Here is a 20,006-nt window from a genome sequence, read left to right as displayed (position 1 = left end):
GAACCCACCTTCCGTGTTCTAAAGTAACTTACGTCTAGAAGAAACGTATACATTTACTAGGTTTCTTCAATCTAGGCATGGCTGTGCTACAAATCACAATTGTGTATTTCTGAGATGCTAGGGGAGAGAGAAAGGGCATAGCCCCAAGTCTCAGACAGTTCTGTCTCCCCCTCTGTGTTCTTCAATTTATTCCCCTGTAAATCAAGGTGAAAAAACAATATGGTGGGGCTTCCCTGGTGGCGCAGCGGTTGAGAGTCCGCCTGCCGATGCAGGGGACACGGGTTCATGAGCCGGCCCGGGAAGATCCCACATGCTGCGGAGCGGCTGGGCCCGTGAGCCATGGCCGCTGAGCCTGCGCGTCCGGAGCCTGTGCTCCGCAACGGGAGAGGCCACAGCAGTGAGAGGCCCGCGTACCGCAAAAAAAAGAAAAAAAAATATGGTGGAGTGATTAAGAGCATGTGCTCTGGAGCTAGAATGCCTGGGCTCAACTCCCAGCTCTGCCACTGTGTAACCTCGAGCAAGTTATTTAATTTCTCTGTGCCTCCGCAGACACATCTGTAAAATGGGGATGGTACCACCTCACTCACTTGGTATGGGGATTAGATAAATCAATACATGTGCAGCACTTTGTATAGAAACCGGCACATAGTAAGTGCTAGATAAATATTTGCTATTATTATTTCAGACCAGTCTTGGCGTACTAAAGGAAAAGAATTCACAAAAATAATGGTAAACCCAGGGAAGGGGTGGAGAGACAGGGAGGAAAACTCTGTAATGGCTAAAGAGAAGACACAGAAGGCAAACAACAATGAAAAGTTGGTTGTTTCCAAGAAATAAAAAACCAACTACAAGATATTGAAGCAATGGGCCAAGCAAAGCAAAGCTGTTTTTTCCTAGTTCTGTGGACTGCTCGGCAGCCAGACGTTTCCATTTTCCTGTCTGGGTCTGTATCGCTGTATAAGTTTTATGTCAGGAGCCCCAAACCAAGCAGGTTTGGCGTTGGGGGTGGCAGCACCTCTTACCAAGCCCCTGTGCTCATAAATATGACCAGGACTGTCCCCCTCACTGTCCCCTAAGGCAACAGAAGGGCTTTGCCTCCACAGAAAAACCCAAGGTGGTGAAGGGACCGGAAGAGCTCAAAGGGAATCCCAAACCCACCAGCTTCCCTGGTCATGGACTCAGGGAGCCCAGACCAGACCACAGACCCACCATCACTTCATTGCATACAATCTGCACATGGGACTGTGGGCAGCACATGCAGATGGAAGGGACCTCTGAGACCACACTGCCTGATTTCTCCATTTGATGGTTGCTGTGGAGACTGAGGTGCCGAAAGAGGAAATGACCTGCCCCAAAGTTCAGTGATACCTAGATGATTATCTTACCACGGGGACCACTGATAACTGAAATAGAAGCCCTTTTACTAATTATGCATTATTTCATCTTTAATTGCCATATTTTAGCCATTCTTAAAATGTCCATTCTTTAAAAACAAGAAAAAGCCCACTACGTAAAATAAGTATCTCGTGAAAATAGTGACTTCAACTGTAGAAACATCTCTTCCGTGTAACAGCGGCTGAGCAGGAAGAATGGTGAAGTAGCAGCTGTCCCCCTAGTTCTCCAGGGCAGATTTGGGAGATGCTATACAGTGCTTGGAAGGGTTGCCCACTCTGACCTGAAGCTCAGAGCTGCACCTCCATCATCCTAGCTTTCATTTCGAAGCTGTTTGGAACTACCAACCATAATTTATTTATCCAAAGTTCCTATGAACTTACTTGGGCTCTTAGCCTAATATCTTACAGTTGAACCAACCGAAAACACCACGATTCCTTTCCTCTGCAGGTCCTCACAGCCATCACTTTGTCCCTGACACACCCCTCCCCAGAGGCCACCGCAGAGAGATCTGCTCAGAACCAGCCCCAGCTAGGGAGTCAGCCACAGAGAATCCATCCTGGGGTCTCAACTGGCCAGAGCTGCAGGTACCAAATTTTTGCCCATGGACTGTGTTTTGAAAGATCTGGCCTAGCAAATTTATTTTTTATTTATTTATTTTTTTAAACATCTTTATTGGAGTATAACTGCTTTACAATGGTGTGTTAGCTTCTGCTTTATAACAAAGTGAATCAGTTATACATATACATATGTTCCCATATCTCTTCCCTCTTGCATCTCCCTCCCTCCCACCTTCCCTATCCCACCCCTCTAGGTGGTCACAAAGCACCCAGCTCACCTCCCTGTGCTATGCGGCTGCTTCCCACTAGCTATCTATTTTACGTTTGGTAGTGTATATATGTCCATGCCTCTCTCTCACTTTGTCACAGCTTACCCTTCCCCCTCCCCATATCCTCAAGTCCATGCTCTGGTAGGTCTGTGTCTTTATTCCCAGCTTACCCCTAGGTCCTTCATGACTTTTTTTTTTTCTCTTAGATTCCACATATATGTGTTAGCATATGGTATTTGTTTTTCTCTTTCTGACTTACTTCACTCTGTATGAGACTCTAGGTCCATCCACCTCACTACAAATAACTCAATTTTGTTTCTTTTTAGCAAATTTATTAATATTTGTTTCTCCTTTTAAATAATCAAACATATCTGATGGCCCATCAGAGCTTCCAAACAACAGAAGAAGGTAACTAGTTTTGTCACCAAACTGACCTGCTATTACAACCCAGAAACAAAACGCATTTTAATTAGCCTGAGCTGCCTTATTCTGAATAAATGTTTGATTCCCTGCTCTGCCCTCCCACCCTCTCTCCACACCTTCTCAGAGTCACGGGGATCCGAAGACCCCGTGGACAATGCTGGTATATATACTGAAGCCACCACACTGCCTCGAATTGAAAGCAGCCTGGAATCTGGCAGAGCCAAAGACTTGCTGTATTGCCCTCCCAGCAGCAAAATTTATCTACAATCTGAAATTACATCAAATTTCCAAGGACTGGGGAAAACATTTCCCATGAGCAAGAAGTTAATTTATTTGCAGGGGAAAATGAATGGTTCCTCTGCTTTCCTGACCCTCCCATAGGCACCGGGAAACAACACGAAGTGACCCTGAGGAGAGACCCCAGACAGAGCCCTCACTTATGTAGGATGACCTAAAATCAGCCAGGGCTGACAGAGGACATAAATTCTGCAATGCACAGTAATGGGTCTGAGGAGTCTTTAAGCCAAGATCCAGACTGGACCTCTATTTAAATGTACTCCCTAGGGCTTCCCTGGTGGTGCAGTGGTTGAGAGTCCACCTGCCGATGCAGGGGACACGGGTTCCTGCCCCAGTCCGGGAAGATCCCACATGCCACAGAGCGGCTAGGCCCGTGAGCCATGGCCACTGAGCCTGCGCGTCCGGAGCCTGTGCTCTGCAACGGGAGAGGCCACAACAGTGAGAGGCCCGCCCGCGTACTGCAAAAAAAAAAAAAAAAAGTACTCCCTAGTGAGAAATAACTTGTTTTTTTGTATGTTATACTTTGGGGGAGGAGTGCTGAAATTGTGTATTTGGAAAGAATTATCAAACTTATGCCTTATACAATTACAGGTAAACAAGTTATTGAAAAGGCCCAGGTTAGTGGAGTTCATTGTGTTAGGACAGGCCACAAGAAGCCCTCTCCCCCACTTTCTGCCCCTTGTAACTTATTTCACAAATTCCTTCCACTTTGTGTTCAAAAAAAAAGAAGAAGAGGCACTTTAGAACCTAATGGCATCTTAGGATTAGAAGAAGCACTGTTTGCGACCATCCCCAGAAAAAAAAAAAAAGATCCTTTGGAAGACCCAATAAGAAAAATTCATTTTCCAATCAAAACATATTGTCTAACATCTCCCAACCCACCAGAAAGCACTCAAAGTAATGAGAACCTTAAGAAGAGGACCGTAAGAAGAGGAAGGGGGGAAAAAATGAGTCAGTCGGGGTAATTTCCTTCTGCTGTTGACCATCCCTGTTCTGTAAAACGATCTGCCAAACTCAGACTGATATCTCCGAAGCAACCATCTCTGCCATCACCTGGGCTGGTGGGGATCCCTCATTTCATTCTCCCCAGCTTTGTTCAAAAGTGCGGGTAAGCCAAGGGACATCAGACTCTCACAGGCCATAAACTTCAGATACTCCACATGGAGTAAGACATCCAAACACCCATGTGCTAAGAGCGCACGCCACCCTCCTTCAAAGTCAAGTTAACACTTAGTGCTGGCTATGTGCCAGGCACCATGCTAGGCACTTCACATGGATCATCTCATTTAATCTCATGAGTTATATGCCTTATTTTACAGATGAGGAAAATGAGAGCTGGGTAACTTGCCCAAGGTCACAGAGAGCACGGACTTGAAACCTCGTGGTCTGACTCCAGACCCTGTTCTGTTAACCACTGTCCCAGCCCACCATAGGGTGTCAGGGTACAAGCGAGCTTCACCGACTTCCCCAGACACACACGCACACACACACATCCCAGGCCTGAGTCTGGCTTCCAGCACCACCCCACCACAAAGGAAGACTTCCCTTCTCCTGATTCAGACTGGACGCCATAGACCGCTGTAATCAGTACATGAAAAATGAGCCACAGTTAGGGAGCCAAAATGAAATGCCATCATTCTGTGTTGTGAAACAGCCTCCCAATTTCCTGAAATCCATGCAGCAACATAGAAAAAACAAAGGGGCTGTTCAAATCATTTTATATCTTCCGCTGAGTGTAAAGACTTTAACTTCAAATGAGCTTTGAGATATCACAGCACTTTGTAAAAGGGAGGAGCGAGAAAGGAAATCATTCTGTTTCTGGGCCATAGAGTATTTTTCATTCAGAGGAAAAGAAACTCTGGCCTTTTTAAATGTTTTTAAGGATTGATCCTAAACAGAATGCTTATAATCACAGAAATGTCTTATAATACTGGGTCCTTTTCACTTACAAATTGTCCCCAATGCAACTTGAGAGTTGATAACTTGACTCCATGTGCCAACTTCAAATGAACCAAGGTATAAAACAGCTCCAAAAGGACAATTCATTGAAAAGAAGGCCGTAAGGCAATTTGCAAACATCACATGCACTTGCTTTATATGAATAGCTATAGCCACATACAGTATCAAAATGAAATTATAAGGGAAGGAATTCACTGTACAGAAGACAAAACAATACCCTTTTTATTTTTAAAACTCTGGTGAAATAGGTTTCCATATGACATCCCATTTTTAAAAAAATTAACGTAAACCAACCTGCCTGTGGGTTAGTCACACTACAGAGACCTCATCATAGTGTGTACAGATGCCTAGAGTATTTACAAATGTTATTTGTTAGGTAGTAAAGTTTTGTTGCCATTTTTCCAGCACATATTCCACAGTAAAATAAAGGGGAGATATTGGTGTTCTTGTACAAAAATTCTTAACAAATGGATAAGGCAATTTACCTGAGAGAAGATTTGTTCTTGAAATATTTCTCTTTTCACAATTGGAAATATAGAAATGGGATGTAGTTGTAAAAGAAGCATAAGAATGTCTAAGTTTACATTTTTTCTTTTAAATTATTTAAGTACCATTAAGTTAAAATGTTTACATTCATTATAAAAAATGTTGTTAAATCTTATGCAAATGATTTAACACTGATTGCTGCAACGCAAATTGCACTTTTAAAAAAAATTATTGTCTACATGGAAGAAAAATATCTTTTGTTTGCTACCCTGTTTACAAATTCAGACTGACTTCAGGTCAGTCACACAATATGAACTTTGAGAAACGTCAGTCACAGTGTATGTTACAGTTACGATGCAGTCCTGCAAACCGAGTGATATTTTTGACAGGAGACCTCAAGAACCGACTCAGCCTCCAGAGGCGTGTACCAAACGAATGGTCTTCTCCACGAACGCATGTGAAATCTGGGGGCGGAAAAGGTATGAAGAAATTCTGGAATAACCAAAACCGATCAGAAGACGCACATGAATTGGGGCAATACACATAAAACTTTTGCTTAAAAATCTCTCTCAATATTCCTTAGCAGGCAAGGCCCCGGTTCCTAGTCCAGGTTTCTGGAAGTGGCACACTGGACATCAAATCCCCTGGCCGACCCAGAAGTGGCCGTGGCTGGGGAGGTTGTGGGCTGCTCCGGCCCTTCTCCCGAGCCGGTCCATCTTCTCCCTGGGTCTTCAAGACAGGGCCAGGGTGGTAAAGGCTGAGCAAGCCTCGTGGGAGATACATCTCTTTCAAATAAAGGCACGGAAATCCTGTGTCAAAGGAAGATGTCCAGTCAGCGCCCTCAGCCCAGTCCGGACTGCTTGCCAAGAAGATCATGAAGGCGGTCCCGCGGGCCCCGGCCGTGTCCTCCTCCTGTTACCCGCGGCCGCTCAGGCCAGGGCCAGGGCACACCAGGAATCCTGTCTCACCGACGACGTGACTTCGGCCGGCGAGGCCAGGCTGACGCCGATGTACAGCCCATCTTGACCTGAGTACTTGAGCTCACTGTTCTCGGGATTAGCGCTCTCCCCTGCTCCAGACATCACCGAGGCGCCTGCCTGATGGAAGACGGGGACGGAGAAAAGGAGAGAAAGAAGAGGAGAGACAGTTACCAATAAACTGTCAGGCAGCTGGTCCCTGCTAGGTAAACATTCGGGGACAAGGGAGAGGGTAGCACAGCTGGCAGAGCTGCTCACTGGGCAGTACGGTGCCATTGACCTAACTCTAGCGATTTCTGCTCTTAGAAACAGCTTCTTATTCACATCATTAACTCGTGGCAGGAACCACCAGGCAAGATGTGCAGCTGGACGCAGGTAGGAAAGGGGAACTGGAGGTGGCCTATTTGTAAAAAGTGCCAAACGCTCAGATCTCCGACAGTGAAACAAACCACACCACATAGGTCAACAGGCCTTAAGGATGCCCACACAATCTAATCACTGCAAAAGAGAAAAGGCAGAGCATGGCGCGTACACACACGTGCACACACACACACACACAGAGGAACCACGAGGCTTAGCAGTTCTATCAAAGTCTGAGAAGGAAAGATACACAGTTCAGCAAGACCTGATAAATGAAATTTTTGAGCACTGACTTCATGGAAAATTAACCCATGCATACACAGGATTTAATTCTTCCCAAAAGCACAGGCCATGTTTGAAGCAGACCATGTGATAAAGAAAATGCTAACATCCTATATCTGTCATGATTGTGGCAATTATTTCTTAAAGCAAAAGGTCACCTTTCTCTTGTTTCCTTCCTTCCTTCCTTCCATCCAAATAAGAAAAGCCAAATAGCAAACATGATATAATTTAGTAGAATCAAACCAAAATAACTAAAATCATGTTTAGACTATGGTTTGAGAAAACAGTTGCATTTGACTTTTTTGCTTTTAAATCTAGCCATAATCACATACTTGTGAATCATGCTTTCTTTCCTTCTAAAAGCTCTGAAGCCCATTATTTCTTCTGAGCTTTCAGGGTTCCATTCCATAAACTACTGGATACTTGTTTTTTAACACAGGTAGAACATCTTGTACTTTTCAAAGCATTCCTTTTCTACATTCACAATCCCATTAAATCCTAAAACATCCATCTGTCTGGCCAAGTTGATGGTACATCCACTTCAGAGAAATACAGGGCACCAGACACTGAGCGAACTGAATGGAAAGGTCCCAGACCCTCTGTGGCTCCGCTCAGGAGCCTAGTAGTCAGCGTGGTCCTACCCTCTCCCGGAGAAGATCTGGTTTTCTCTCTGATCCTCACAATAACTGTATGGGACTGAGAGGTAGGATTTCGGGAGGTCTGACCACGGAACTTCCTGTCCGCCCATCCCAATCCCCTCCCAGCTGGACAGGCCAAGTGTGGCCCCCTCCACAGGTAACGAATCCTTCCCTTTCCTAGCAAAAACGAAGGTTTGTGCAAATCCAGCAACAACAGTCCCTACCCCTGCCCCCAAACTTCTTTTTAAATAATACAAACTTAAAGATGTAAACCAAGGGCTTTGGGTGCCTAAAAAAGCAAATTTCACAAACTCACTGAGATGTCTAAAATTTAAAATAGATTCTTGTGAAATAGATGAAATAATCCTGTCAAACAAACTAAAGCTATGGATTTCGTTCCACATACAAATACGGTGATTACTTTTAGCTCAGAACCTCGGCTATAAGCAAACTCAACAAAGATCCAGATTTAACCCACAAAGAAATATACAAAAGGATGATATTCAATTACAGAAAGAGTCTTCATTTTAGAAAAGAGCTATCATACAACTAGTAGAAAGAGTGAGCTCCCTTATAAATGACTAATGTCATACCCAGCTTGGTATTATCTACCTATTCCCCAAAAAGGCACATTTGCATTTATCTGACTAAATCTGACTTCACCGCAGCCAAGTGCTATTTTCTGACATGGAGGGGGTGCCTGGACTGGCCCAGAAAGCAGCCCACCTCAAATGGCCGGAAATGCTGAGACAGCAGAGGGGTCTGCCGTCACCACAAGTCGCAACAAGAAACATGAGTGGGGCCCCTCGGCCCCGGGGCCGAGAGACAGTCATTCCCAGGTTGTGTGGGGAACTAGGACAAGCACGCACTCGAAAGTAAGACCACTCAACAGTTCTCGTGAGTTTCTGAGCGGCTGAGACAGGGAGGTGGAACAAGAGGTCAGAGAAGGAATCGCAGAGGGGAAAGGATGCCTGGGGACAGCCGCAGGCAGCCTGCACGGTAGGACCAGCTTGGACTTTCAAATTCTACCCTGGTTCAGCCACCCACCTCCTGAGCTTCCTCCTCGGGAAACTGACCCTACCTCAAGTATGTCTGTGATGATTAAGCGAGCTAATGTGTGCAGGCGCGTCAGAATGCCTTGCCATGTTAAACATTCCATGAAGGGAAGCTATTGTTGTGGGTGAGGAAAGGGTGTTCAAAATTGGAAGCATGCAGGATGTGGAGAGGTCTGTTCACAAGACAAGACAGCTGAAAGGGAAGGATATTAAGCAATGAGTCAGAAAAGATTCTGTGGGAGAGAGAAACTAGAGGGTCTGACCTAGAACTTTCTGTGCCTCAGTTTCCTCACCTAGAAAATGGAAATAATGAGGCACATATGTCAGAAGGTTGCTGCAAAAGAATTAAATTAGTGTATGTAAAGCCCTCGTGAAAGTGTCTGACAATAGTCAAGACTACATACGTATGTGCTATTGACACTATGAGAATTTTGTTACTGTAGTGAAGGAGCGTGGACCTAACTGAATCTCCCCAATGTCAGCCTTCACCAGGCGAGGTGCCGCCATCACTGGGTGGGACCAGCCCTACGAACTCAGCCAGAGCTAAGTGAAAACCACCGCAGCCATGACCTTATTCTAATCATCACTGATGGCTCTGCGCAGAGAGAAAGCAAGGTGCTCCTGCAGCCCTTCAAAAGGCTCATTGGCCCTTTTTCAAATAAGCCGCATTAAAGAAACCTTAATACCCTGAACATTAGTCTTATACCTGAACAACAGTCCCAAAAGCTACTGCTGAAATACCTATTTATTGTCTTCTTTGTTCAGACAAATATGTTAAGCTGTATGGCAGGCAAACCCCAAATTACGTGAGTGATGAGCTCCTGAAAAAAATATCAGCTTGCTGGAAATCAAAAGCAACATCTGAGTTTGTCAGAAAAAAATAAAACAAGTACTTGTGCCCAAGGTTTGAGAACCTTATTTTTAAATGGGGATATACTATTTAAACACGGAATGCTGCGATGCACAGCGTTTTTTTCTATGTCAGTCATACCTCAGTAAAAAAATAACTTGAAATTTCATGTCACAATACATAATGAGATCATCATGATGAGATCAGATGGGATGGATAACGCCAGCCCCCTCATCCCTGGCTGGAGGGGTTATACGCTGGCGCACGCCTTAGAAGGTAGTTAGCAAAGCCATCAAGAACTTTATACCCTACTTAGCTCTGTAATTTCACTTCTGGAAATGGATTACAAGGAAAAAATTCAAAGGGACGGAAAGGCTCCCCACAGGAAGACATCCATTGCAGGGTTACTTATAATAGTGGAAACCATGGAAATAATCTAATGTCTCATAATATGAGGATGGTTTGGGAACGAAGGGATATCTGCTTAATGAACTATTATGCAAGTATTAAAAATAATAAGATCAATTAACAAAATGGAAAAAATCCTGTAATGCAAGGCTAAGTGAAAAACAGCAGGATAGAAATTCTAGGTCATAATTACAACTTACCCATGTGCATGCAAAAGTATTTCAAGAGAACCCAGTGGGGGTGGGAGACTGGGGACCACCTGAGAGGGCCCAACCAGTTAGCCGTCTATACCGTCCTTTTGAATATTTTAACTGAGTGGCTTACTGCAGTCTAAGTCTGGGGGAGAGGAACAGAAACATGAAGCACCAGTACTTGAGAAACGAGCCAGCCTGGACAGTCAAAAAGCAGCATGAAAACCAGCGGGGAGTCAGAGTGGAGGAAGGGTCAGATGGGCCCCCATGCACCCCTGAGGTCACCTCTGAGCCACCTGGCATAGGCTGGAACCCAGCCAGCCATGCACATGTGAAACACGGTTCCAGGTACGTGGAAACACCAAACACAGTACACAGATGGGTGCAACAGTATAACCTGAGCTCTTGAAACTGGCATTCTAACAGCAGAAGAAGACTAGAATTAGCACAACTCTCCTTAAAAAACCTGGCTTGTCACATTGTCATCTTAAGTGCCTTCCCTTTATTGGGGATATTCAAGAGTTACCTCTCAAGAATCAGTTCAATCTGGGGGGAAAAAAAATCAGAGATAACTTATTAGGACCCTGGACCCAGTACACACACACACACACACACACACACACCCCAATATAAATGCCAGTTGGTTAAGGTTTTCCCACGTCTACTTAAATCCCTGAAAGGATCAGATCGCAGACATCTCAACACGGCGAAAGCAGGCACGTCACTAACCTAAACCAGCCTAATCCCCCCGAAAGTTCCTGAACAACAGTAGAGGAGAGTGTGCCGAACGCCCACAGCCGAGCCATCCTTCCTTCTTTGGGAGGCAGCTCGGACAGAGGTCCTGGCTCTTTCTCTGATCAAAGTGCAAGACGAGGGTGGAGCAGAAATCTGTTCTGTGTTATCACTCCCAGCTTATCGGCCTCCACCCTCCCACTGACGACTGAAAATGGAGGCACTTCCTGTTGAAAGAATGTGTTATCAGCACCGACCCAGGCCGGGCTTAGCACTGCAAGCAGGCCGGGTCAGGTGGGGGACCCACAGCAACTGGCCGGACGCCCCCCTCCTAAAGGAATAAATGACTTCAGGGACAAGTCGCGGCTGCAGAGCTGGACATGGAAAATATCCACTGGCCTGTGGGCAGCACAGTGATCTTTGGATTACCCAGATTGTTTTGCTGTGAAAATAAGCCTTCGCTTATTTTCAGACACGTATCTAGATGTCAAGGATTTCTGACTTGATGAGCTCCTCTAGCCGATGCCCAGCAGTGTCTGGCTCACAGCAGGCTCACCAACCATGAGCCTTGTCACATCCCATTACAGGCAGGCCCAGAGACAGCCTCCCACAATACCCAGGAAGCAGCTCTGGAAAGGTGACACGTCAGAGCAAAGGGAACCCTTAAAGGACACAGCCTTTCCAGAAGAATTACAGGGGTTCTCTGGCTTGTGAATTATAAACAGGAATTTCATTTTTGAGGAAGAAAACCAAAAAGGAGTCCGCTGGGGTGTGCTCTGTCTGCCTGCCATGTTACAATCTCTCCTAAGGCTGCCTCACAATCTGGAGAAACAAACCTCGGCACCCCCGGCAGGCTGGGGGGTGAGTGATCACTCCCAGAGCACAGGCTTTTGAAGATGATCACACTGCCTCCTCAGTTTGGATTCGGGCTGTCAGCTTCCATGGCCTCTGGTCTGTCCTTCCTACACATCTAAGCAAGTTGTGGTTACAGCTTTTCCTTGTGTGAGGGGGAGCCAGCCGCCCCTCACTGCCAAAGCTCTCTTCTCTGCTTTCGTCACCTATAGGTTAGACTCTGTGGTGTTTGATAGCATCCTTCCTCAAAAGAAAAATTAAAAACTAAGTCTAAGTTCCTAACAAAGGAGAAACACTTTCAGATAAATCTTAACTTCCACTCTAAAAACCAAGGTCATTTCAGTTTGGATGGAGGGAAGAGAACCAGTCACAAAAGTGACCCAAAAGTTGAGAAGGTAACACTAGGAAGATACACAAACACACACGGGTTCTGTCTCCACCAGGACACGTGAAAACCATCAATCACAACAAAACTCTCTAAGTCTCCCACAAGGGCTCAATAAAGCTCAAGAAGGGAGAGTCACGGTCACCTCAGCCGATGACCCAACTCAGTGTTTAGCAGAATAGTTTATTTTTTTGTAATTTAGCAAACAAATTCCTTACTGAGGAGAGCTCACTAGCTGTCCCCTTGACCCCTCGTGCCCCTTCTGGGCCTGAGCTGGCAGGGTTATATCCATAGCCAGGATGCTGCTCTTTTCAAGGAGGGAAAGAATTATTCTATACACACTCTACTCTGGACAAAGGAGCAAACTGTTTTATGCATCTGTACATACACACAGCAAGCATGTCGTGATAAAGAAAGGCATGGCCCCAAGTTTATAAGTACTCTGGGATTATCAGTAAAACACTGATGTACAAATATAAATTGCAAGAAGAAGGGTTTGTCCCACAACTTGAAGTCATTGGCCTACTAAAGAAAAAGTTTATCTTCGGAAATGAATCAAAATGGATGGCTTTATTCTAGTCAAATTCAGAGATAAAAGATCCAGAGGTAAGATTTAAAGCCTGATGGATTATGATCTTATTAAAGACTGGCTTTTTAGGAGCTTAGATGAGCATCTTCCTCTGGACATATCTACTAGACAAAGCAGACCACGGTCCAAGAACCAAGCAGCATTTACAAGAAGGCATTGTGAAAGTGCTAAGAATCATAACGAATGAAAAATTGTTGCTATCAGGGAAATAAAAGTATTTAAACATGGTTACTTTGTTAACACAATAGCTTTACATCTCTAAATTCCCCCCATTAAGAAAGGGAATGACATTTATGTCTAATGTCTTGGGATGGAAAAAATGCCATGCAAATAAAGCACATTGTTATTAACTTCCAAGGTCATATTTAAATAGTGCTATTCTTCTTGAGCTTCAAAGCGGTCTGCAGGCATCTCCCACTTATGCTACACTACACTCCTAAGGACCAGATGGTAGGAATTACTCTTCCCCTTTAGTAGAAGGAGGAAAACCTTGGCAGTTTGCTATAGTCACACACAGAGCTGGAGCTAGCGCTTGGTTGCCTGACTGCTTCCTTCCAGCTGCTAATCCATGAACCCCCAGGATAAACTTCAGACCATATTCAGGCTTCACCATGAATCAAGCGACTAAACATAAGGAGAGCTTTAAATTAAAAGTATTTCGCATTTAGTAGGATAAAAATATGATTCTGGAGCGTGTGCACCAGCTCTGGTGAAACCATGCCATGCTAACAACTACCAAAAGGGGCAGTACACTAAGTAAATTATCATTTAAATATCATCAGAGGGCTTCCCTGGTGGCGCAGTGGTTGAGAGTCCGCCTGCCGATGCAGGGGACATGGGTTCGTGCCCCAGTCCGGGAAGATCCCACATGCCGCGGAGCGGCTAGGCCCGTGGGCCATGGCCGCTGAGCCTGTGCGTCCGGAGCCTGTGCTCCGCAACGGGAGAGGCCGCAACAGTGAGAGGCCCGCGTACCGCAAAAAATAAAAATAAATAAATAAATAAATATCATCAGATAATGACTTGGAATTGTTTACTCAAAAGACTCCAACATGACATTGAAATCAATACCTGTTATTTGTTCAAAACTTTCTTAAAATCTGAGGTCAATAAAATAATTTCTTTTTGCTCTGGCTCACAAACTCTTTGAGTACTGGCCCTGATATGATAGGTAGCTGAATCACGAATGATCACATATGTCAACACCTATCTTTGGAGATGCTTTTTGTAATTATTAAAGTTTCAGAGAAAATTAACGAATAGGTCTAAACACAGAGTTAACAGATTGTATTTAATTCATGTCCATTAGATCTTCATATTGCTAGCAACTCTTTTGGCAGACACCCATGAAATGCATAATAAATTACTTTTTGTTCCAGTAAAGGAATTCATTTTCTTCGAAGATTCATTTACCAATAACATTTCAGAGTATCCTAAGCCAGATTTCTTAAATTTGGCTGTGTTTTCCGTACACATTATTTCATGTTTTGTGACAATTTTTGTATATTCTTATAGAGGCGGGGGGGGCGGGAAACACTGCAAAGCATCTGTAATTCGAAAAGAAAAGGTGTGTTCTGAGATGAAGCCTTCTAACTTGAGGCCATATGAAAAGGCAGCCCACACTTATTCTTTACCTAGTATTCTGGCTTTCAGATTGTGATAATGAGTCAGTTATTAAACAAACCACAGTCCTGTGATAAATTGGGTGGACATATATGTTATCAACTATTTAAAGAGCAATACAGTTTTACTGTTTCCTAATATACATACAGGGACATTGTCATATTAATGTAGTAAGTGTATTTCTAATCACCATCCTCCCCATGACACACGCACGCGCACATGCACACAAGAAGAAGAAAAAAAAAAAAGAGGGAAGTCTAGAAAAGGCCTTCAGATCAAAGTGAAAGTATGCAAACTCCACATGCTTTCACATTCCCTGCCAGGGTGACGTGTGACTTTCACGGCGAAGGCCAATGTGGTCAGACAGGAACGTGAGTGAGTTATTAGAAGGGTCTGTGAAAGAAGAAAAGAAAGGGAGCCTGGCACATAAGGAGCGTGAAGATAAAATGCCAACAAAATATTTATGTTCATGGCTAGCAGCAAGTGGCGAGTGGGATATTAATAACTGTGATGACTGCCAACTCCCTGGGAGAGGTGGGAGACATCGGCTCCAGCCCCGGCTGCAACGCGGGCTTGTCTTATGACCTTACGGAGTCACTCCGGATCCTGGTTTATAAATGAGGCAATAATAATACCTAAGTGCAACTCTCTCGCAGACCGTCATGGGAGATTAATGCCTTTTTAACTCTTTTTATTCATTTAGAGAAAAGTATCTTGGACTATAAACCCTGGGGGGAAAATGGACACTTGCCTCTTAAGAAATGTTTTTTTAATGATTTTGTAAAAATTAAATTGAAGGCAATTTGGACATTCTAAAAGTTCCAACTAACTTGGCACTCACTGTGTATGGGTTTAAATGACACCATCAGAAGGATTTTAATACTGCGATTTAAAGTATTTCATATTTTAAGGGAGACTTTTTACCATCACATGCACATCAACAACAGTAAATTTTACTACTTATTATTTTTTTCTATTACCCAACTAACAAAGCCTTAGAATTATAATACATTTTATTGATAAGTATAATGTTTAACAAGAAAATTTATACAATGTGCCTTGTGTATTGGTCATGAGAAAATCACTTCTCTAGTGCTATTTTCCTAGCTGTACTTGATGCTGAAGTGATAACCAAAATTAGTCAGATTTCTTTAAGAACATGTTTTTCTTCTCTCTAAAGGCTTCAGCAGCACATATACTATCGCATATTAATCCAGTATGCCATAGGAGTAAAAACACTGACTTTGCCTCTGCCAGACCTGCGTCCAAACCCAAGCCCGGCCTCTTAATCTGATACATAACCTTGGGGCTATTACTGGGTCTCACTCCCCCAAATGGAAAATGTAAATAAAAAAACACTTCATTTGTACAGTGATAATTGGGAATAAAAGAGAAAGGGTATATAAAACATCTGGCACTTAAAAGGTACTTGACAGAGCTAGTTTCCTGCCTTCCTACATCCACAATCTTATGAGAAAGTACGAGAAAGAGAGGAAACTCCCCCAAAGCAACCATACGGTAATTAATCCACTAAGGCCTGGCTCTCAAGTACCCTAAAGGTGAGCGTGGAACATTCAAGGTAAGAGTTAAGCAGGGGGATTTCCCTGGTAGCGCAGTGGTTAGGAATCTGCCTGCCAATGCAGGGGACACAGGTTTGAGCCCTGGTCTGGGAAGATCCCACATGCCGCGGAGCAACTGGGCCCGTGCGCCACAACTACTGATCCTGCGCTCTAGAGCCCGTGAGCCACAACTACTGAGCCCGCGTGCCCCAACTACTGCAGCCCGCGCGCCTGGAGCCCGTGCTCCACAAGAGAAGCCCGCGCACCACAACGAAGAGTAGCTCCCACTCGCCGCAACTAGAGAAAACCCGCATTCAGCAACGAAGACCCAATACAGCCAAAAATAAATAAATAAATAAGTAAATAAATGTATTTTTAAAAAAAGTTAAGCAGGAACTTTGGTCCCCACTCCAGCAGCCTCTTGAATCTTCTCTTCTTCACACTCAAGTTCCCCTGCATGAAAGCAACTCATACTGTATGCAGATCCTTCATGAATGTTCCTTTCAAGTATTTAACTACTACAGAAATAGTTAATAATAATAGAAGCTATTATTTTGTGACCAATCATAGTTCCAAGTAAATCCAAAGTGATTCAGCTACTCAAAGAAAAAGACAGTGGAATATAAACTTGCTAATAAAGAAATAAGCTACGTGACTCAAGCAATGTTTTCCAATTTTCATCACAGGATGCAAATATTAACATATAAAATAAAATCTATAAAAAGAATATAGAATATTAACCTGCCAAGTACCTAACCTTTCTTCAGAAGGCCTTATAAAGACATCCAGATATCCCAACAAATGTCAGTCCCTAAATCATTGCCCCTCAGCTACGGAGCACTTAAGCACTTAACTCTTTCAAACCACTTCTAGCATGAGATTTAGCACCATGCAGCTCAGAGGTATTAATTCTGACAAGGTCATTGAATAAAGCTATTACCTAGGACTGACTGCAGTAGGGAAGTGGGTCCCGCTAGGCATAGAGCATCCCAGAAGGATAAATGAGGCAGGAATGAAGATACCTATTCAACACTGAGAAACTGACCAAACATGGGCAAGGCCCGCCCAAAGGCAGAGAACCAGCCAGAGAGGAATCTGAGATGTGGTCCTTGTCTCAGTCTAAGGATGCCTGCCTCTCTCTCTGTGGAAGCTGTCACCAACAACAAACCACAAAGTGAGGAAATGAATTACACTTAGACACACCATCTTTAACACGTCTCCATTTGGAAGGGTCACCTGGCAGCCACCCTGAAACCATCTTGCCCCAAGGAGTCCCTCAGGTCAGGACACGTCACCCGCTCCAAGGAGGTAGTTTTCCTTATTAACTGTGAAAGGAAACCCTGCTTGTAAAATGTACAAACAGGCATGCTAACATTTGTTTACATTAATTATCAAAATGCACCCAGTTAAGGATGTTTTAATTGTTGGAGTATAACAACACATTTTTGGACAGAAACACCACAGTGGGTGTTAGAGAAAGTCCATCATTTAGAAATGAACATAGTGTGGACCCTACTTAAGGCTGACTTAAAATTGACTTGAAACAGTTTTAAATATCTGCCTTCCACCTAATTTATGCATCTCAGCTCCTGCCTTTGGCTTTTTCTACCCTACACTCCAGCCACACTGAATTCCTAAAACTATGTCCCTGAAGCATCATAGTTACCATGCTCTTCTTCCTCCTGGAAACCTCTATCCCAATTTTTCCCCCACAAAAATCCTACACAACTAATTCAAATTTCCTCTCCTCTGAGAAGCCATTTCCAACCCTGTGGTCAGAATTCACGGCTCCCTACTTTCTTTTTTTTTTCTTTTTTGTTTTTTTGTGTGTGTGTGGTAGCGTGCCTCTCACTGTTGTGGCCTCTCCCACTGCAGAGCACAGGCTCCGGACGCGCAGGCTCGGTGGCCGTGGCTCACGGGCCCAGCTGCTCCGCGTCATGTGGGATCCTCCCATACCAGGGCACGAACCCGTGTCCCCCGCATCGGCAGGCGGACTCTCAACCACTGAGCCACCAGGGAAGCCCACGGCTCCCTACTTTCGACTCCCAACTTTGTTGCTCATTTAAAACACTTTCAAATCTGACCAGCAGGAAGATCTGTCTATACACACATGTCCCCACCATGACCACCACGTTACCAACAATCTGATGTCCAGGACCTTGTTTTACTACACTGAAAACAGGGCATCCCGTAGCACAATGCTTCTTAAATGGAACAATGACCGTAGGGCAAGGGCTAGTCAGATAGAGTTCATCTCCATTTATTTCAACATTATATGTTTAATGATGACTTCAACGTTTTATTTGCAGTTTCAATATAAACTTAAGTAGGCTTTAATTTTTGTTAAATAATTATCTACAGAACTACTTGTAGGCAGGCAAAATATGTTCAGTGATTTTTTTTATCCTCAGCCATTGTCTTATTGCTCACTTTATCAAATTAATCCTTCCTGTCCCAAAGAAAATTAAGAGATAACTTTATAAATTGGGGGATGAGTTATAAAGTTTTTGTATATTATATGTTACATACATATATACAATATACATATGAATTTTATATATGTGTGTATATATGTAAAGTATCCTCCAGTTTTACAAATTTTTAGTTACAAGTCCTAAGAGGGATAGACTATATAGAGACTACTTATTAAATCTTACTTGGGAATTGCTGAAATAGAATGTTACCATATTTGCCTCCTAATAACAATAGACGTAAAACATAACTCAGTCAATAAATGGAATTCAATGAAAAATTTAAATATTCTTACAATCCACAGAGACTATAAATGCCAAAGAAAATCTGATGTCCGTTTAGGTCAACTAAATAAACATTTTTCAGTAAATCTACAGATAAAGAAGATTTCAGACTGAATGAAAAAAAAACATTTGGAGGAAATTTATCTTCAAAAGTCCAAAATTAATGAACTGTGTCAAAAATTAAGTTCAAAAAAAATTAAGTTCAACACATTTCTTTACAAACACAAAGAATTCCATACAAGAAACTGATTATAAAATTCTGATAGGACTTCCCTGGTGGTCCAGTGGTTAGGACTCCACGCTCCGAACGCAGGGGGTCACGGGTTCGACCCCTGGTCAGGGAAGATCCCACATGCCACATGGCAAGGCCCCCCCAAATAAATAATTTTTTTAAATGTTTTAATACAGAGAAAATAAGGAAAAGAAAAATGAAAAATAATAAGGTCTAATGAATAGTAAATATCATATAAATGAAAGCAAATAAATCATTTATTGCAATAGTTTAAAAAAAGAATGCCAAAGGAACAAAACAGGGGCTATTTTAATACCAGGCTGCCCGGCAGCAGCAACGGTCTTCCTGTTCTCATACAGGAGACAAACTGCCCTCCCTCCGCCTCCAAAACTTACACCACACCTGCACAGCCTGCAACAGAGAAACTGAGTCATAAGGGAGCAGGTCAGCAACCTGATGACCATCAGAAGAAATGAGACAGAGGTCTAGTTAAAACACAAAGGAGCAACACATACATAAAGCTAAGACATGCCACAAAGTCAACAAAATGAGGCTTCAGAGCAGTGCAAAAATGATTTTCGTGTGGTCCAGAATACTCAGCTCCAGCCAGGCTTGTTCAGGTGCCAGGTCACGACAGTACCACCACTGAATAGGCCCACATGCAGGGACATCAGAACTTTAAAAACGTCCTCTAGGAATGCCTACTGGTGATCTCCTACAGATGACTTCTCAGAGGGGAATTAAAGCAGCAAGTCTGATAGGGTCTCTGCAACGGTCTCTGTGCTTTAAATCACAGTCATTAAGGAAAGGTGGAGGAGCGGGTATGTTGCCGCTTGTATCTCTAAGCAGAGCGTGTGGCCCGTTTCCTTGTTCCACTGGGAGTATGCCTACGATTGTCCTTTGTTTTGTAGCTTGGCTGTCCCTATTAAATGAGGACAACCCTGCAGGACTAATTTCCACCCCGTCAGTCACAGGGGCCGCTGGAGATCCACGGGGCAGGCCCATCATCCCTGGAGGTTTTAAACGCCAAGCCGAAGAAGGACCCAACCTTGCTGTGTGGATATAGTAACATCCCCCTCACCTACAGCGCTCACAAAATCCTATAAAGCAGTCATTCACAACGCCAGCTGCCCT

General features: G+C 43.7%; 1 protein-coding gene across 5 annotated transcripts in view; it reads right to left on the bottom strand.

Moving 5' to 3' along the window:
- Positions 1–20,006, bottom strand: part of GATA6 (GATA binding protein 6) — a 147,378-nt gene that overhangs the window by 111,458 nt on the left and 15,914 nt on the right. For 3 of the 5 annotated variants that reach the window (XM_082640963.1, XM_082640964.1, XM_082640965.1), the window contains exon 7: positions 5,098–6,483. The exons of the other annotated variants lie outside the window; for them this stretch is intronic. In XM_082640963.1, the coding sequence (XP_082497089.1) occupies positions 6,316–6,483 (168 nt within the window). In that variant the 3' untranslated portion in view covers positions 5,098–6,315. Of the gene's footprint in view, positions 1–5,097; positions 6,484–20,006 lie in introns of those variants that run through there. 5 annotated transcript variants of the gene reach the window in all.

This window comes from Mesoplodon mirus (genome assembly GCF_964341445.2).
Source record: "Mesoplodon mirus genome assembly, chromosome: 13".
Taxonomy (NCBI): Eukaryota; Metazoa; Chordata; class Mammalia; order Artiodactyla; family Ziphiidae; genus Mesoplodon; species Mesoplodon mirus.
This window is presented reverse-complemented; position numbering and strand designations above follow the sequence as displayed.